Source organism: Sturnus vulgaris, chromosome 1 (assembly GCF_052056855.1).
Source record: "Sturnus vulgaris isolate bStuVul1 chromosome 1, bStuVul1.hap1, whole genome shotgun sequence".
NCBI classification, from domain to species: Eukaryota; Metazoa; Chordata; class Aves; order Passeriformes; family Sturnidae; genus Sturnus; species Sturnus vulgaris.
In genome coordinates this window covers 125962965-125976707 of record NC_142243.1, presented here as the reverse complement: position 1 = coordinate 125976707, position 13743 = coordinate 125962965, and the positions used below count along the sequence as shown (strand labels likewise).

General features: G+C 37.6%; 1 protein-coding gene across 5 annotated transcripts in view; it reads right to left on the bottom strand.

The window, feature by feature from the left end:
• Window positions 1-12436: 12436 nt before the first annotated feature.
• HNF4G (hepatocyte nuclear factor 4 gamma) overlaps window positions 12437-13743 on the bottom strand; it is a 59492-nt gene continuing 58185 nt past the window's right edge. For all 5 annotated transcript variants that reach the window (XM_088176392.1, XM_088176385.1, XM_088176390.1 and 2 more), the window contains 2 exons: window positions 13464-13586; window positions 12437-13052 (listed from right to left, as the gene is read on the bottom strand). In XM_088176392.1, coding sequence (XP_088032518.1) covers window positions 12934-13052; window positions 13464-13586 — 242 coding nt within the window. In that variant the 3' untranslated portion in view covers window positions 12437-12933. The remainder of the gene's footprint in view (window positions 13053-13463; window positions 13587-13743) is intronic.

Sequence of the window (13743 nt, the reverse complement as noted above, 5' to 3'; positions counted from 1 at the left end):
GAAACCCTATACATCCTCAAGTCTCACTAATTTTACCACACTATTTCCGGGTGAAATTATTGCTATCATCACTTTTCATTCTATATCAGCTTGACATTAGTCATGTAGCAGTTACATCATACTCAGTTATATTTACTTTTAGAATTTACTTCCTCCACCCTATCTGCATGCATAGGAAAATTAAGAAATCAGACTCGAGAAAGTGGCAAAAAATCCTCTTAAGATAGCACTGAAAACTAGGTCTACAAAGGAATCCAACACAAGTACGTGCCTGTGCTGCACAGTGCAGCATAGGTGAAGAATACCAAATTAACACAGACATACCTGAAAATGTAAACATGCTCCTAAAAGCAGTTTAGCCATATCAGTGCATTATATCTTTGAGATAATGTTGTGCTGATACAGGTATGATGCCTGCAGTATGACAGTTGGCATGACAGTGAAAGCCCAGAGGTGGTTGAGAGGCCACAGCATCATCCTTACGGCATGTAGACATTGCTAAGCAGTGATTGTTCAGCATCATCAAGTTTTGGAGTGGGGTTTCCATAGGCTGTTTTTGTCTGTTCTCCAACATCAGACTATGTACAAAGAAAATATTTTTAGAACGAGGATGGTGAGACGCTGGAAAAAGTTATTCAGAGAGGCTGTAGATGACTCATACAAGGAAATAATCAAAGTCATGTTGGATGGGGCTCTGAGCAACCTGATTTACTGGAAGTTGTCCCTGCTCATTACTGGACCAGATGACCTTCAAAGGTCCCTTCCAAACCAAAACATTATATGATTCTATGACCAAAGGGGAGCTGAGGTGCTAACTGCCATCCTCAAAATTCTGTCTAACACCATAGTCCTATGAAAAAGCTCCTAAAATTTTACTTGTATGCACAGCCAGGAGCACCTTAGTCTCAATGGCTCTGAATTCAATCAGATTTCCTCAAGGAGATCCAAAAAACTGAATAGGGATGAAGAAGAAGGAAAACACCTGTTCTTCGTTTTAGTAGCCAGCTCAGTGGTTAGCACACATGTGAATTCCCACATGAGAGATCTCTGCACTAAGAACGTTTAACTTCCTAGCTCACTGGCCACCCATCAAATTCTCATTCTTGATTTAGGTTCTCTGTCCTACCATACTTGAAGACATACTTTAAATGACAACCATTTCAGTCTAGTAAACTAAATTATGAGATCTCTGAATTACCCAGTAGTACAGGAAGGTTTCATGTTTGTTCCTCAATAGGTGTTTGTTCAAAGAGACTGAGTGTCTTCATTCAGGATGCATCCTTCCCCAGCACTGAGTGTTTGAGATATGTCAGTCCATTGTGTTAGAGAGAGATTCTGTAGATACGAAATTGGGCTAAGGCTTCCACAAGGGAAAATATATCACTGCTACTATAAAGATCTCAACTTACTCTTTTCAGTGATTTATATACCGCTAGTACATAAACCTTTTCGTCCCTATATGAACTGTAAATGGTAGCCACATTTTTTTCAGATATGACAGACTCATGTAATAGGTTATTTTTTTCCATTAGAACACATGCCATTAAATCCATTATCCTTTCTAGTTTCTCTGTCAGGGCAATCAGTCTCTTTGCTTTGCTACAGTTATAATGCCACTATTAATTAATCTTATCCTTAATTCATAACTCATATATTTTTTAAAGTAAATGTACAGCTTGTAATGAGGTGGACTGACATATTTTGAGATCAAAGGCACAGATATTCAGAGATACATGCACACTTAATTACTATTTAGGTAGCCAGCTTCCATTGATTTCTGTAGTAAGTAGGTGACAAAATATCTTTGAAGATTTGTGCCAAAGTTTAGATTCATGTGTTAGTTATAGCCCAAGGTTCCCATCACTATATCCATTTTGAGGGGGGACTATGTCAAAAAGTGTTAGAACACAGCACAGGGTTACTTACTCCGTCTCCTTTACTGCAAGGATGGGAGTGCAACTATTTGTGGGCATAGCTTTGGATTGGACAAAAGTTTCTACTCAGCTGGTGGCCAAACATTCAGTTCTAACAGTACATCTCACATAGATCATAGATTAAGGTGGAAAAAACTCATTAAAGTGGAAAAAGACCTCCAAGACCATTAAGTCCAGCCTTTGACCAAACACCACAATGCTCACTAAATCATACAGCAAAGTGCCATTTCTACTCATACTTTGAACACTCCCAGGAATGGTGACTCTACCACTTCCCTGGGGAGCCTGTTTCAGTATTTAACAGTATTTAATACTGTTTCAGTATCTATTTATTCTTCTTTCAGTGAAGAAATTTTTCTTGATGTCCAACCTGAACCTCACCTTGAGCACCTTGAGGCCATTCCCATTGTCCTATCACTAGTTGCCTGGTGAAGAGGCCAGTCCCCACCTCACCACACCTTCCTTCTCTTGTCCAGGCTTAACAATCCCAGCTCCTTCATCCACTCCTCGTAAGACTTATGTTCCAGACCCCTCACCAGCCCTGCTGCCTTTCTCTGGACACACTCCAGCACTTTTGAGGGGCCCAAAACTAAACACAGGACTTGAGGTGTAGTCTCACCAGTGCCAAGAACAAGGGGGATAATCACTGCCTTAGTCCTGGTGCCCACAGTATTTCTGATCCAGGCCAGGATGCCACTGGCCATCTTGGCCACTTGGGCACGCTGCTGGCTCATGTTCATCCAGCTGTTGACCAGCATCCCTAGGTGTGGATGGAAAGAGTTACATGTTTCCTTCAAAAACAAAGACCAAGGATTAAAATCACAACTTTCCAACTGTTATTGATTTTATATTCAAAATTATGAAGATTTGGGAGAGCCTTTGTGATTTATAGAGGACACTTAGCTGAGACTAAACCTGTCTTCTTATGTTATTTCCTGTGGATGAGAGAAAACATCCATTCTGCTGAAAGTGGGTGGAGTATTTTTTACAACTGTAGCTGAAGCAGCAATAATTTTTATGATGGGCTGAAGCACTGCATTGTTTGCTGTTCCATAGGGTGGCACTCAGTGCACACTGCCTGTCTCTACCTGGTGCAGCATGTCACAATGTGCTTGACTTTCAGCCTACCAGCAGCTCCAATGAAGTCAGCCATGACTCTGAATTTAAGCAGTTCTCTGTTAAACTCAAGTTAAGCTCAAGTGCTCTGTTGGATCAGGTCAGAGTGCTAAGTAGTTTTTTTAGATTCTGTCTCAAATGTCTTAGCCTGAAGAGCTCTACCTTATGTTCTGAAGGGAGGTGCTTTTATACACAAGGTTATAAGAGTAAATGATACCTAAATATTCTTAATTTCTAGGACTCCTGTTATCTTTCCTCAAGTTGGCTTATTCATACAACAAAGTGTGGCCAGACTGTAAGGTAGTCTGGCTATGGCCTTTAGTAAAATTTTCTTTTCAATAATACTATAATGCTTTGTATTGTGTCATAATATTGCACTGTAATGTTTTTCATATAAAGAAACAAAATACCCAGTGCATGGATAATAATCATTCCCATGTAGCAGCAGCTTTAGAAGAGGCCGAGCTACCTTTATGCCAGATCAAAAGAAGCAGAAGCTAACTTCCTTCCTGTTACAGGGTGGTGTAGCCCTACAGACACGCTGGAGCAGGCACTCAGCTGCTCCCTAACATGAGGGGTCACCTGTGCCACTCAGCCTCATTACAGGGAGGACACGAGTGACGTGGGACTGACCAGGCACTCTCAGTGGTATTCCTCATCATCTGAAATGAAAGAATATTAAAGGAGCTCGACATTTTACTTCAAAGGTCAACAAATAACTCTCGGTGTCTCCATATATAAAGCAAATGACAGTAGACAACAGGCTCAGCTTTGGCCTTGCAGTGGTTGCAGTTTAAAACAAAGTGACAGGAAATAATGAGGTTTAAATTGGTGAATTGGTTTGTGTGTACTGGGGATTAGCCTCTAATACACAGTGCACCCAAATTACAGAACTTCAGAGATGAGCCACTTTAAAGCATTGTAACACACACTCTGACTGCCATGATGCCTCATTTACAGAAGTACTTGTATAATTCTTTTTTCTCCCATAGTCACATCATAAACTAAAACCTTTAACTACCTTGCAATAAAATCCAGTTGTATTAGAAGATAAACATAGTCAAAAGCTATTTCAATAAGGTGTGTGATAGAGAAAGATGCATCAGCTAAGGTGAGGTTTAAGTGTTATATTTTTACTAATATGCCAACATCAATATTTATGAATGAAATGAAGTGCAAAGAGCCAAAGGATGACTCATACATTTGTGCTTTTTAAATAAAAGAATTGGATGAAACTAACTGTGCTGTTTATATATTTCTGAACACTCCCCATAACAATCCAGATGTGGATTTTGCAGAGAAAATGAGTGGCAGCACGCAGACCTTTGTGTCACCATATGTCTCCCTGTGACGTGAGGAACTACCGTGCAATCACTAACATGTTCAGAGGTCACATACAGCAGGTAGTGAATTCAGCAGCAGTGAGTAACAGAAATGACAGGATGCTCTGCATCCTTCTAAACTTGCTGCTGTTTTCTCTTGCCTTTTCTAGATATTCTAGTAGGCAGAGAGGGTTGCTCCAGGGAAACTCAGCCTGAATTCACATGAAATGGAGCTGGCAGTGTGACAACACAAGTGCTGTAAGCTTGATGGGTTCAAGGATTCTCAGGCACAGGATTCAATATAAATTAAGCTGTAAATAAATAAGGACTCTTACTCAGAGAAAGATAAGATTCAGGTGAGAGAGAGGACAGGGCAAGGCAATTAATAGTTATTACACTAAAGAACCTTTTATCACCAGCAAATTATATTAGGGTTGAAGACAGTAATTTGAGAAAATTATTCTATTCATATGCTTTAGTTGAAGTAGGTTCCATGAGTTTATTTATTGTGTTGGAGAAGGTATATTCTTTGGATCTGATAGTTTCCATGCTTTGGCTTTTTTTTTGACCTTTTTATGTCCTCATTCAAAGGCCCCACCCCCCCTTAGCAAGCAGAGCACAAAGATGACACTGACATATCACAGTCAATTCCAAGCATTTAAAATCTGAAAGGCTCATTCGGAATACCAGAAAGATTGGCTTGTATAAAAAATCAATAAGCTGAATTATTTCTAAATCAAAATAATAATTATTATTATTTTTATGCGTGTAAGTTTCATTGTTTCAGGAGGTTCTCTGTTAACCATGGTACCTTCAAGCTTGCTCTGACCATGACAAAAAAAAAAGATTCCCTTGCACATATTGATATACCTCCAGAAGCTGAGGCATTGCAAAAGGCACTGTGTTAGTTTCTGGACTAACTGCCCTTCTGTGCTCATCAAGCTTTGTTGAATTTATCTTCCCTGTCTGGGTACCCTTGAGACTTACAGAACTATATTTTTTAAGGGATTTTTCCCCACTATTACCCCTAGCTTCAAAGTGCAAATTTCTCCTTAAATAGGTGTCTCCTTCTATAAGTCAAAAGCTGAAAGCTCCAACGGTGCCTTCCTCATGAACAGGGAGATGGGGATTCCTCTCCTGCCCTCCAGAAGGACCCCATCCCTCTTTTCATTTTCAAATTATTTGTTGGTTAATGAGCAGCACCTCAGGCTGTCAATCTCTGAAGAGGCACAATGTCACAAGGACAGAATATCTGCCTCGATGTATTTAATCACACAATGCAATTTTAATCAACCTGCAAAAAAGCCCACATTAAAATAGAGGACAGATCGTGCTACAGTTAAATTGTGATTTTGGTGTTGAGATAAAAAATCGATATTAATGTTCATGTTGCAAAAGAAAAGTGTACTTCACAGTACTTAAATTAAATATATAAAGTTTGTTATTTTATAGTACATCTGTCTGCATATTTTAGAGTATTGTTCCATTTTATTACATTTCTGATCAAGACTAATGCTCATTAAAAATCTAATATGACAATGAAAAATTTTATATGGAAAATTCTTGTCCTCTATTACAATTGCTATCTGCTCCACTTTTTGGAAACCACAGTAAATTAGACTTGGGCCATGGTAATCTTAATTATATCTTGAAATAGATGATGTTGGAAATATATTGAATAAACTCTTTTGGTGAGATTGCTTTTGCCTCTTAATTCAAACTCTATGTTCATATGCTGACATTATTTAAATTACAAAAGGCAGGCATCTGAAAAACTGGATGCTTTGTTGGGCAGTCATATTCATGAAAATTCATTCAGTTGTGAGGAGGTCAAAAAAAACAGGGGAGAAAAAAACTGCATGCTGATCAAAACGTAACATAAGATGCACCATTTCATTTGAGCTGCAAAATGCATAGACTTAAAAAAGACAGTTCAATAGGATCTCAAAACTGTGTTCTATGAATTCATCCTACTTTTAGCTAGAGAGCAGTTGTAACCCAACCTATTGACTTGCTTTATTTGAACAAGACAGGAAGTAGGGGCCATTCTAATAGGTTCACAAGCACTGGATATTGGGTGGCCGATGTGAAAGTTATAGATGAGAACATCATCCAACACTCTGGTTTTTTGTTCTAAAGTGGTATCAAAGTGAAATGTTGACTCTGCATGCAACTAAAAACCTAACCAAAGTTTTATCTTGTCTCAGTTGGCCTTGTGAGAAGCATGAAACAGAGCATGACACAGCAGGTGATACAACTGGCAAGTTCAGCTGTGTCACGTGAAGCAAGGAGTGATGATAAAAGGGGATTGGTGACAGTAAGAACTGCCATGGGCTACATGAAGGACATTGTTTCACTCCTGTGGCATTATTGCCCATTGATAAGGAATGTATTTAAGTAATACTTAGAGGAAGGATCCCAGAGCTGTCGTGCAGAATGTGGCCAGACCTCCCTGTAGAGCAGCCCTGTGAAGGCCCAACAAGCTGCCAGTGGGCACCTGAGGGCACGTTAAGCTGCTGGGATATGTTTCATGAACTGCTTAATAGAAATTGTAAATAAATCAGCTGCTCCGAGTATGAAGTTTGTAATCTATAGGTGATACACTGAACCACAAACCAAGCTACATTGAATATATTGAGCAAAGCTGTCTAATCTTATACTTCCAAGGAAGAGGTTTTCTTAATCTCTTCGTGGAATCAACAGTGTTAGCCAATTTTTGCATTTCTTCTTTCCTTCCTCCTTTCACTGCATTCCCTTGAAAGAGCAAAGAGCACCTTATTATGTACTCTATTTTTTCATAACCAGTCATTAACTCCTTTAGCTTGTTCAGGTAATTTCAGTCCCAGAGTCACATCTCCGTGTGCAATCTTTATGATTATGCTTCCTTCAGTATTCTCAAATTGAAACAGAAACTGTTGTCTGTTTGGTCAGCCCACCAACAAACTGGCAAAGGAGTTTAGGTGGGAGGCCAGACCCTAAAATGTCACTGAGCCTAGTCAGACATGAGACACTCAACTGTTCAATTCTTGCTACATTAACACTCAAAGAGACCAGCCAGTGCTATTCAGATCAAAACCAAAGACATTTTAAAACAGTGCATTTCTAGGCTTTCTGCTCTATTCTCAGAGGAGAGTGCTAAGCTTTAGATGAAACTACCCCTTGATCAGACTGGCTAAAGGAAAATCTTCAACACTTGCTGCTGTTCACCTCAGCATGTTGGACATTGATGACATTCACCCTTGCAAATGGAAGAAGTGGTGTCAGGCCCCAAATCATTGGGTAATTAAGAGTTCTGTGCTGATGCAAGGGTGTCCTGCCACGATGTGACTTGGAGAAGTTGTCACATCAGGCCTTGCTTGTGAGGAGGTGGCAACCCTCAGCAGCATCAGTAAATCAAATATTGCTGTGGCATCTTTGACACTTGATTCTGGTGAACTACCAGATAATGTTGGTAGCAATCACAGATCCACCGCAATATTAAGGACTAGAGATCATTGTCATAAGAACATTTTAAGGCATATGTCTTGATGAGATTTTGCCCATCCTGTTTAGATGATATTCAAAAGGAAATTACCATAGTTGGTGATACAAAATGGAAATTCTCTTTCACTGTCATTATATAAAAATCTTTACATTGGATTGTCTTCAAGTTTCTTAGCCTTTTATAGAAATACTTATGATTTTGTTTAGAAATCAGACATGCATTTTAATTTTTATTAAATAAATTTTTGAAAATATGTTCCTGCAATTGAGCACCTTTAATCCCCTCTGCAATCAAATTTAGCTTTTTGCTTTATAGAGGGCTTATTATTTACACATAGACTATTCAAATAATGAAAATACTTGGATTTGCCACAAGAAAATACAGAACAAAAAGAAAGCAGTGATTGATGTCAACCTTGATGACAACAATCTCCTCTATCTCCATATTAGAAAAACAACAGAAGAAAGAGAAGCCCAATTGCATTGTTTAACATCATAACACTAACTTTGGAGAGAAATAATTTTTTTCCACTTTTTGTTTATTCCTTGGGAGAATAAAGGGAAAGAAGAAAGCTAATGCATCTGTGTCAAGCCCAATAGAAAAATGTAAAAAATAATTGCAAACCAATACATAAGATTTTTGATAGACTTATTAAAATGTGGATCCAAGTATTTCTTTACTATACACTTTAGCATAAGTATCACAAATGGTGGTGCACAACTAGAAATAGTCTATAGAAAGACATAAAAAAAGTTAGGCCATCACAGACTGACAGAGACCCTTGAGGTAAAACTAGAACTTCCAAGTATATGTATAAAACAAAGAATTATAATAAATTATCTTACATTTTGTGAATGTTAAATTTTCTGTCACAGAAGATTCCTGGAGCTTAGTAAATATCTTTGCTCACTTTCATAATTCTTTAGTTGGGAGAAATTCTGGATTATGATTAGAACTGAAAGCTAGTTCATCCATCTCTCTCTGTAAAACACACAATCCGATTCACCTATTGGAGCTACTTGTAAAGCTGATAGAAATCCTTGAAAAATAGTCTGTCAGTATGTCACAGCATTGAAGTTGTAAGAGGGTTTCCATTTTCCCTGAGATGAAAAACTTCTTCAGTTGCCTAAAATCATAAACCTCCTACACCCCAGTCAGTATTCACAAGTAGAGCTTTCCTGCATGTAGAATAATCAGACATTGACTCAGGTTTGTCAGAGGGATCAGAAGATCTCCAGCATCCAAAGGGGAGTCTCCCTCCCATGACAGCTTTTCCCTGTAGTTCTGCACTCCAGAGTAGAACCCATTTGAGCAAAAGTAAGCAGCCCAAATCACTGCATTATTCCTACTAACAAAGAACCAACAACAAAACAAAAATACTCAAAACCAACCAATTGAACAACTAACCCCATTTCCATTAAAAATCTAGTAAAGAGACATGCAACTGAACATAATTTCCAAGGCAGAGGAGATACTGGTTATCTAAAATAATATATTGTAAAGAGTCTTTCTAAATTTTACAATGTCTTTATCAAGTTGCATCTAAATTTTTTAAATAACAGTGCACTGGAGCAAAGGCAGTGAATTCATAAGTTATCTCTGTGCAGAAAACAACAGGCTGTTGAACTTATGGTTAATTTTAAACACAGATGGAATTACGCATGTGCTTCAGTTCTTTTCTGAGTCAGAAGTAAAAACTGAAGACTATAGCTATGTAATACTTTGCATTGTTACAGCAAAATCAACTAAAATGTTGCCATCTCATATGATTTCAATATCCTGCTTGAGCAAAGGGGGTTGGATTAGATGACCTCCAGAAGTCCCTTCCAACCTCAGCCATTCTGTGATGCTGTGAACACTGTAGAGATGAAAGCATGTTAGTTAAATACTTATTCATTGTGTAAGGAAAATAAACCATTCTCATTCTTTATGTAAATAGCAAAAAAAAAAAAAATACTAAAAGGCAAATGTGTCATTTGGATCATTCATTTTTCTTTATTGAGCTTTGATGAAAAACAGTCCATTTAAAATATTTCCAGCAACCATTTCAATTCCAAATGCTCAATACAAAAACTTGGTGTCAAACATATAAAGTTACATCTCATTATAATTTAATATTTAACAGCACTAATCATTTCTGATTTTTCATAATTAAGTTTACAAAAATAATGTTACATTTATAAAATAAATCAGCTTTTCCCAATAAATTACAGTGGTGTTCTTATTCAAAAATGTAATATATCGTACAAAATAGACAACAGCATTTTAGAAGATAAAACACTAAAGTATCTTTTCCTCCAGTACATTTTGGCAGTGTGTGAAAACATTTTATTGTACACTTGATATCTAAAGTTCACTATGAAAAATAAAGTAAGCTATTATGCACATCTCTTATATAAGGCAAGGGTGGCCAGCTTGGGGATTGAACTTTATTCCCAATTAAACATTTTCAGTCAGACCAATACTGCCGTGTTTATGCAACTGACATAATTTATCTGACTCAGTAAATTCATGCAGATCCACCTAGAGTCCAACACTCTTTCTATGACAAGTACAAAAAAGTGAGCCCAATCAGTAAACTTTTGGGCTGCTCAGTATCTCTCACATTTATTTTACCTTTGCATATCACTGTAAAGCATTGGTGGCCAATTTATAAAAATAGCACAGTCTGGATACCCTTAAAGTTAATGGCAAAACTTCAGTACCTTATTTTGTCATAAAAACTCATACCAAAATGAGCTTGTAAGAGCAATGCATTAATAAAAAACAAACAGTAAACAGCAAAAAGAAAAAGGATCTGAAAAGCAAAAGGCAAACATCAATAGCTACTGTATACAGACTTTACAAAAGCAACTACTTTAAAATAACAAAGAAGCACAATGTCTACCTGGTGGTAGGTGCATTCTTATTAAAGACTTTTGAATGTTCAGGTCAGCTCAGCATTTACTGTGTTGCATTTCCTGCCTACAAAAATGTATATGAAGAATCATTCCAGATTTTTTGAGCAACTTTTACAAGCCAAGGGAGTAACTTCACCATCTCTGGATGCTGTGATTAATGAAGGTGTCAGGTTCCGGATGATCAACATCTCACCTTGAAGAATTTCTGACTCCAGTATGTTTTCTCTTTGCAATAGTTTAGCAAACTGCAATATATTATTATCTCTTTTTTGTCTGTTTGTCTCTTACATATCTTCTGGTAGAAACTTTGCTTTAAAGTACTAAATCACTGCTGTCTGGAATAAATAAAATGTGCCAAGTGGTGATTTTCTTATGATATTATGAACAACATATCACTTCATATATCATGAAAGTTTACTTTCACAAATTGTAACTGAGTAGTATAAATGCCCCAAGTGTGCATATGTCCACAAGGTCCACTTTGTGCAAATTCACAGAGGATCCAAATACAGATGAGTTGTTATGGACTCCAGACACAAAGCCTAGTCAATGTTGGATCCCCAGACTAGAAGGGAAGGAAGAGGCAGAGAAAGGGGCTCATCACAGAAAACCAAGTTATCTTAAAAAAACTCTTAAAAATTGAGAGGATGAGTATGTGAATTGAGAAGGTGTGCTGTCTTCTGTCTGCCTTCTGGCTTGAAATATCGTGGCTCAAACCAGGAACACCTGGAGCTGAACTCAGGCACATTTGTCACTGCACTTAGTAAGTCATACTTCTTCAAATACAGAGCTACTACATTATTTACAACTTTTCTGTAAGTGAATTTTAGTGATTGCTAAAACATGCATTTACCACTCAGTTAGACAAATAAACACAATGGCTACTCTTACACTAGTAAACCAAAGTATACTCCAGCCCTGAGGTCAAATGACATGGTCCTAGTTAGACCTCATTGCAGTCTACAACTTCCTTGTGAGGACAAGAGGAGGGGCAGGCACTGATCTCTTGTCTATGGTGACCAGGGGCACGACCCAAGGGAATGGCCTGAAGCTGTGTTGGGAGGTTTAGGTTCAATATTAGAAAAGGGTTCTTCACCAAAGGGTGGTTGGGCACTGGAAGAGGCTCCCCCAGAGAAGTGGTCACAGAAAAGCCCGAAAGAGTTAGAGAAACATTTGGACAACCCTTTCAGGCACATGGTGTGACTCTTGGGGATGGTGCTGTGCAAAACCAGGAGTCGGACTTGATGATCTTTGTGGGTCCCTTCCAACTCAGCTTATTTTGGGGTTCTGTGATACTTTCTGTACCCTTAAAGAGAAGGGCTGTGTCCAAAGGGCTGTTAAAAGTGTCCCTAGACTGGCCTAATTCCCAAAGTGTGCCCATAAACTCTTCAGGAAAGTACTAGGTAGTCCAGACCAAAAAGCCTACCAGTCCTTGTTCGAAGTATTTATCCATATAAATGCTTCAGCACCGGCCTATTGACTATGTATAGACAAAATATCTATATGTGTTTTACATAGATTTTAAGAAGTCCTCAAGCATAGGCACCCAGGCAGGCTGCCTGCTTCACACAAACTGTTAAGCAGGGAGGATTCAATGTTTTTGCTGAAATTTTACTTGAAAGAGATATTCCTTTCAAATCAGGATTTTTTAAAAAATAGTTAGGTTTTTCTGCCCATTAAGTATGTTTTCTTTTTTTTTTTTTTTTTATTCATGTACTTTTTTGGCATCCTAATGTTCTACTATTAGTGGAATCTTGGCTTTTGCCTGAATAACCCACTTTTTCATGTCTACAATTCACAGCTAAACAAGCACTAACCAGTTCCATTATAATGAAAAAATTATATACACATCTAAAACAATAATATTAAGACAACAACTAAAACAGGAAATAAAACATGAATCTGTGCATTTATAAGATGTAAAAACAATATCTACCTCTATACAGATTTGTCAGACTGCAGCATCCACAGTTACAGCAGTATGCAGTAGTCAGAACAGCATTACTTTCCAAATCATGAGGTGTTTTAAGGAACACCCACTTAGTAGTGGCTGCTGAGGAAATAATTTCCTTTATCAACCTGAGATTTTACATGTGCAAGTGTTATACCGATCTATCTAGTGCATGAAAAGGATGGGAAGGAAGGGAAGGAAGGCTGAGACAGAGATAAAAATATTATCACAATGGTTTTTGTTTCAAAATAGATTGCTGTGCAATGACTGAAGCTTGATTTGCCGACATTTTGTATTCTTGCCCAGAGCCTTGTGGAGGGGAAGGTAATGGAGTTTCTGGAGTTGCTGAAAAAAAAAACCATAAAAATAATTACATATTCTTATAGCCTGGTCTACTCTACATGTACATACTGCTGCACTGAAAAGGAGTCCTGTTGTATGCCTGGGAAAGGGAGTGCCTTGGCATGCTAGGGAAACAGGATATTTTAATGATCAGAATTTTTAGTTTATTAAAGATTGTGCATGTAAAAACAATGATATATCAGAATGGTGCTGAATTTTTAAAATTAAATTAAATTCAGGTCAAAGTCTATTACTTAACACCATTTATATACATACATTTTTAATGCACAATTATTTTAATTTAAGAATGATGATGAAACAGCTCTGTGCACACTGACAGGCCACCATTTTAATTAATATTTTAAAATGAAACAGTGACATGTTATGACAGAAGGCTAACTTGCAATTACTTACGTATCTGTTCTGTATGTACAGGAGCAGACATTGAACTTATGAGGACAGTTTGGCCAGTTAATGGATCTTGGGCTAAGTGAGGATGCATTGGATGATGCAGATGAGTGGCATCATTAGAAGTACCTGCAAAAATAACATAAGCATGTATCAATGCAAAAGAGCATGTTGTTGCCAGTGACTTATACTTCAGTAATTACATTTCCACAGAGTAAATATTTTGATTGGCAATTTGAATAATTGCCTCTGGGTATTCATTAAACAATTTAAGCAGACTTCAAGC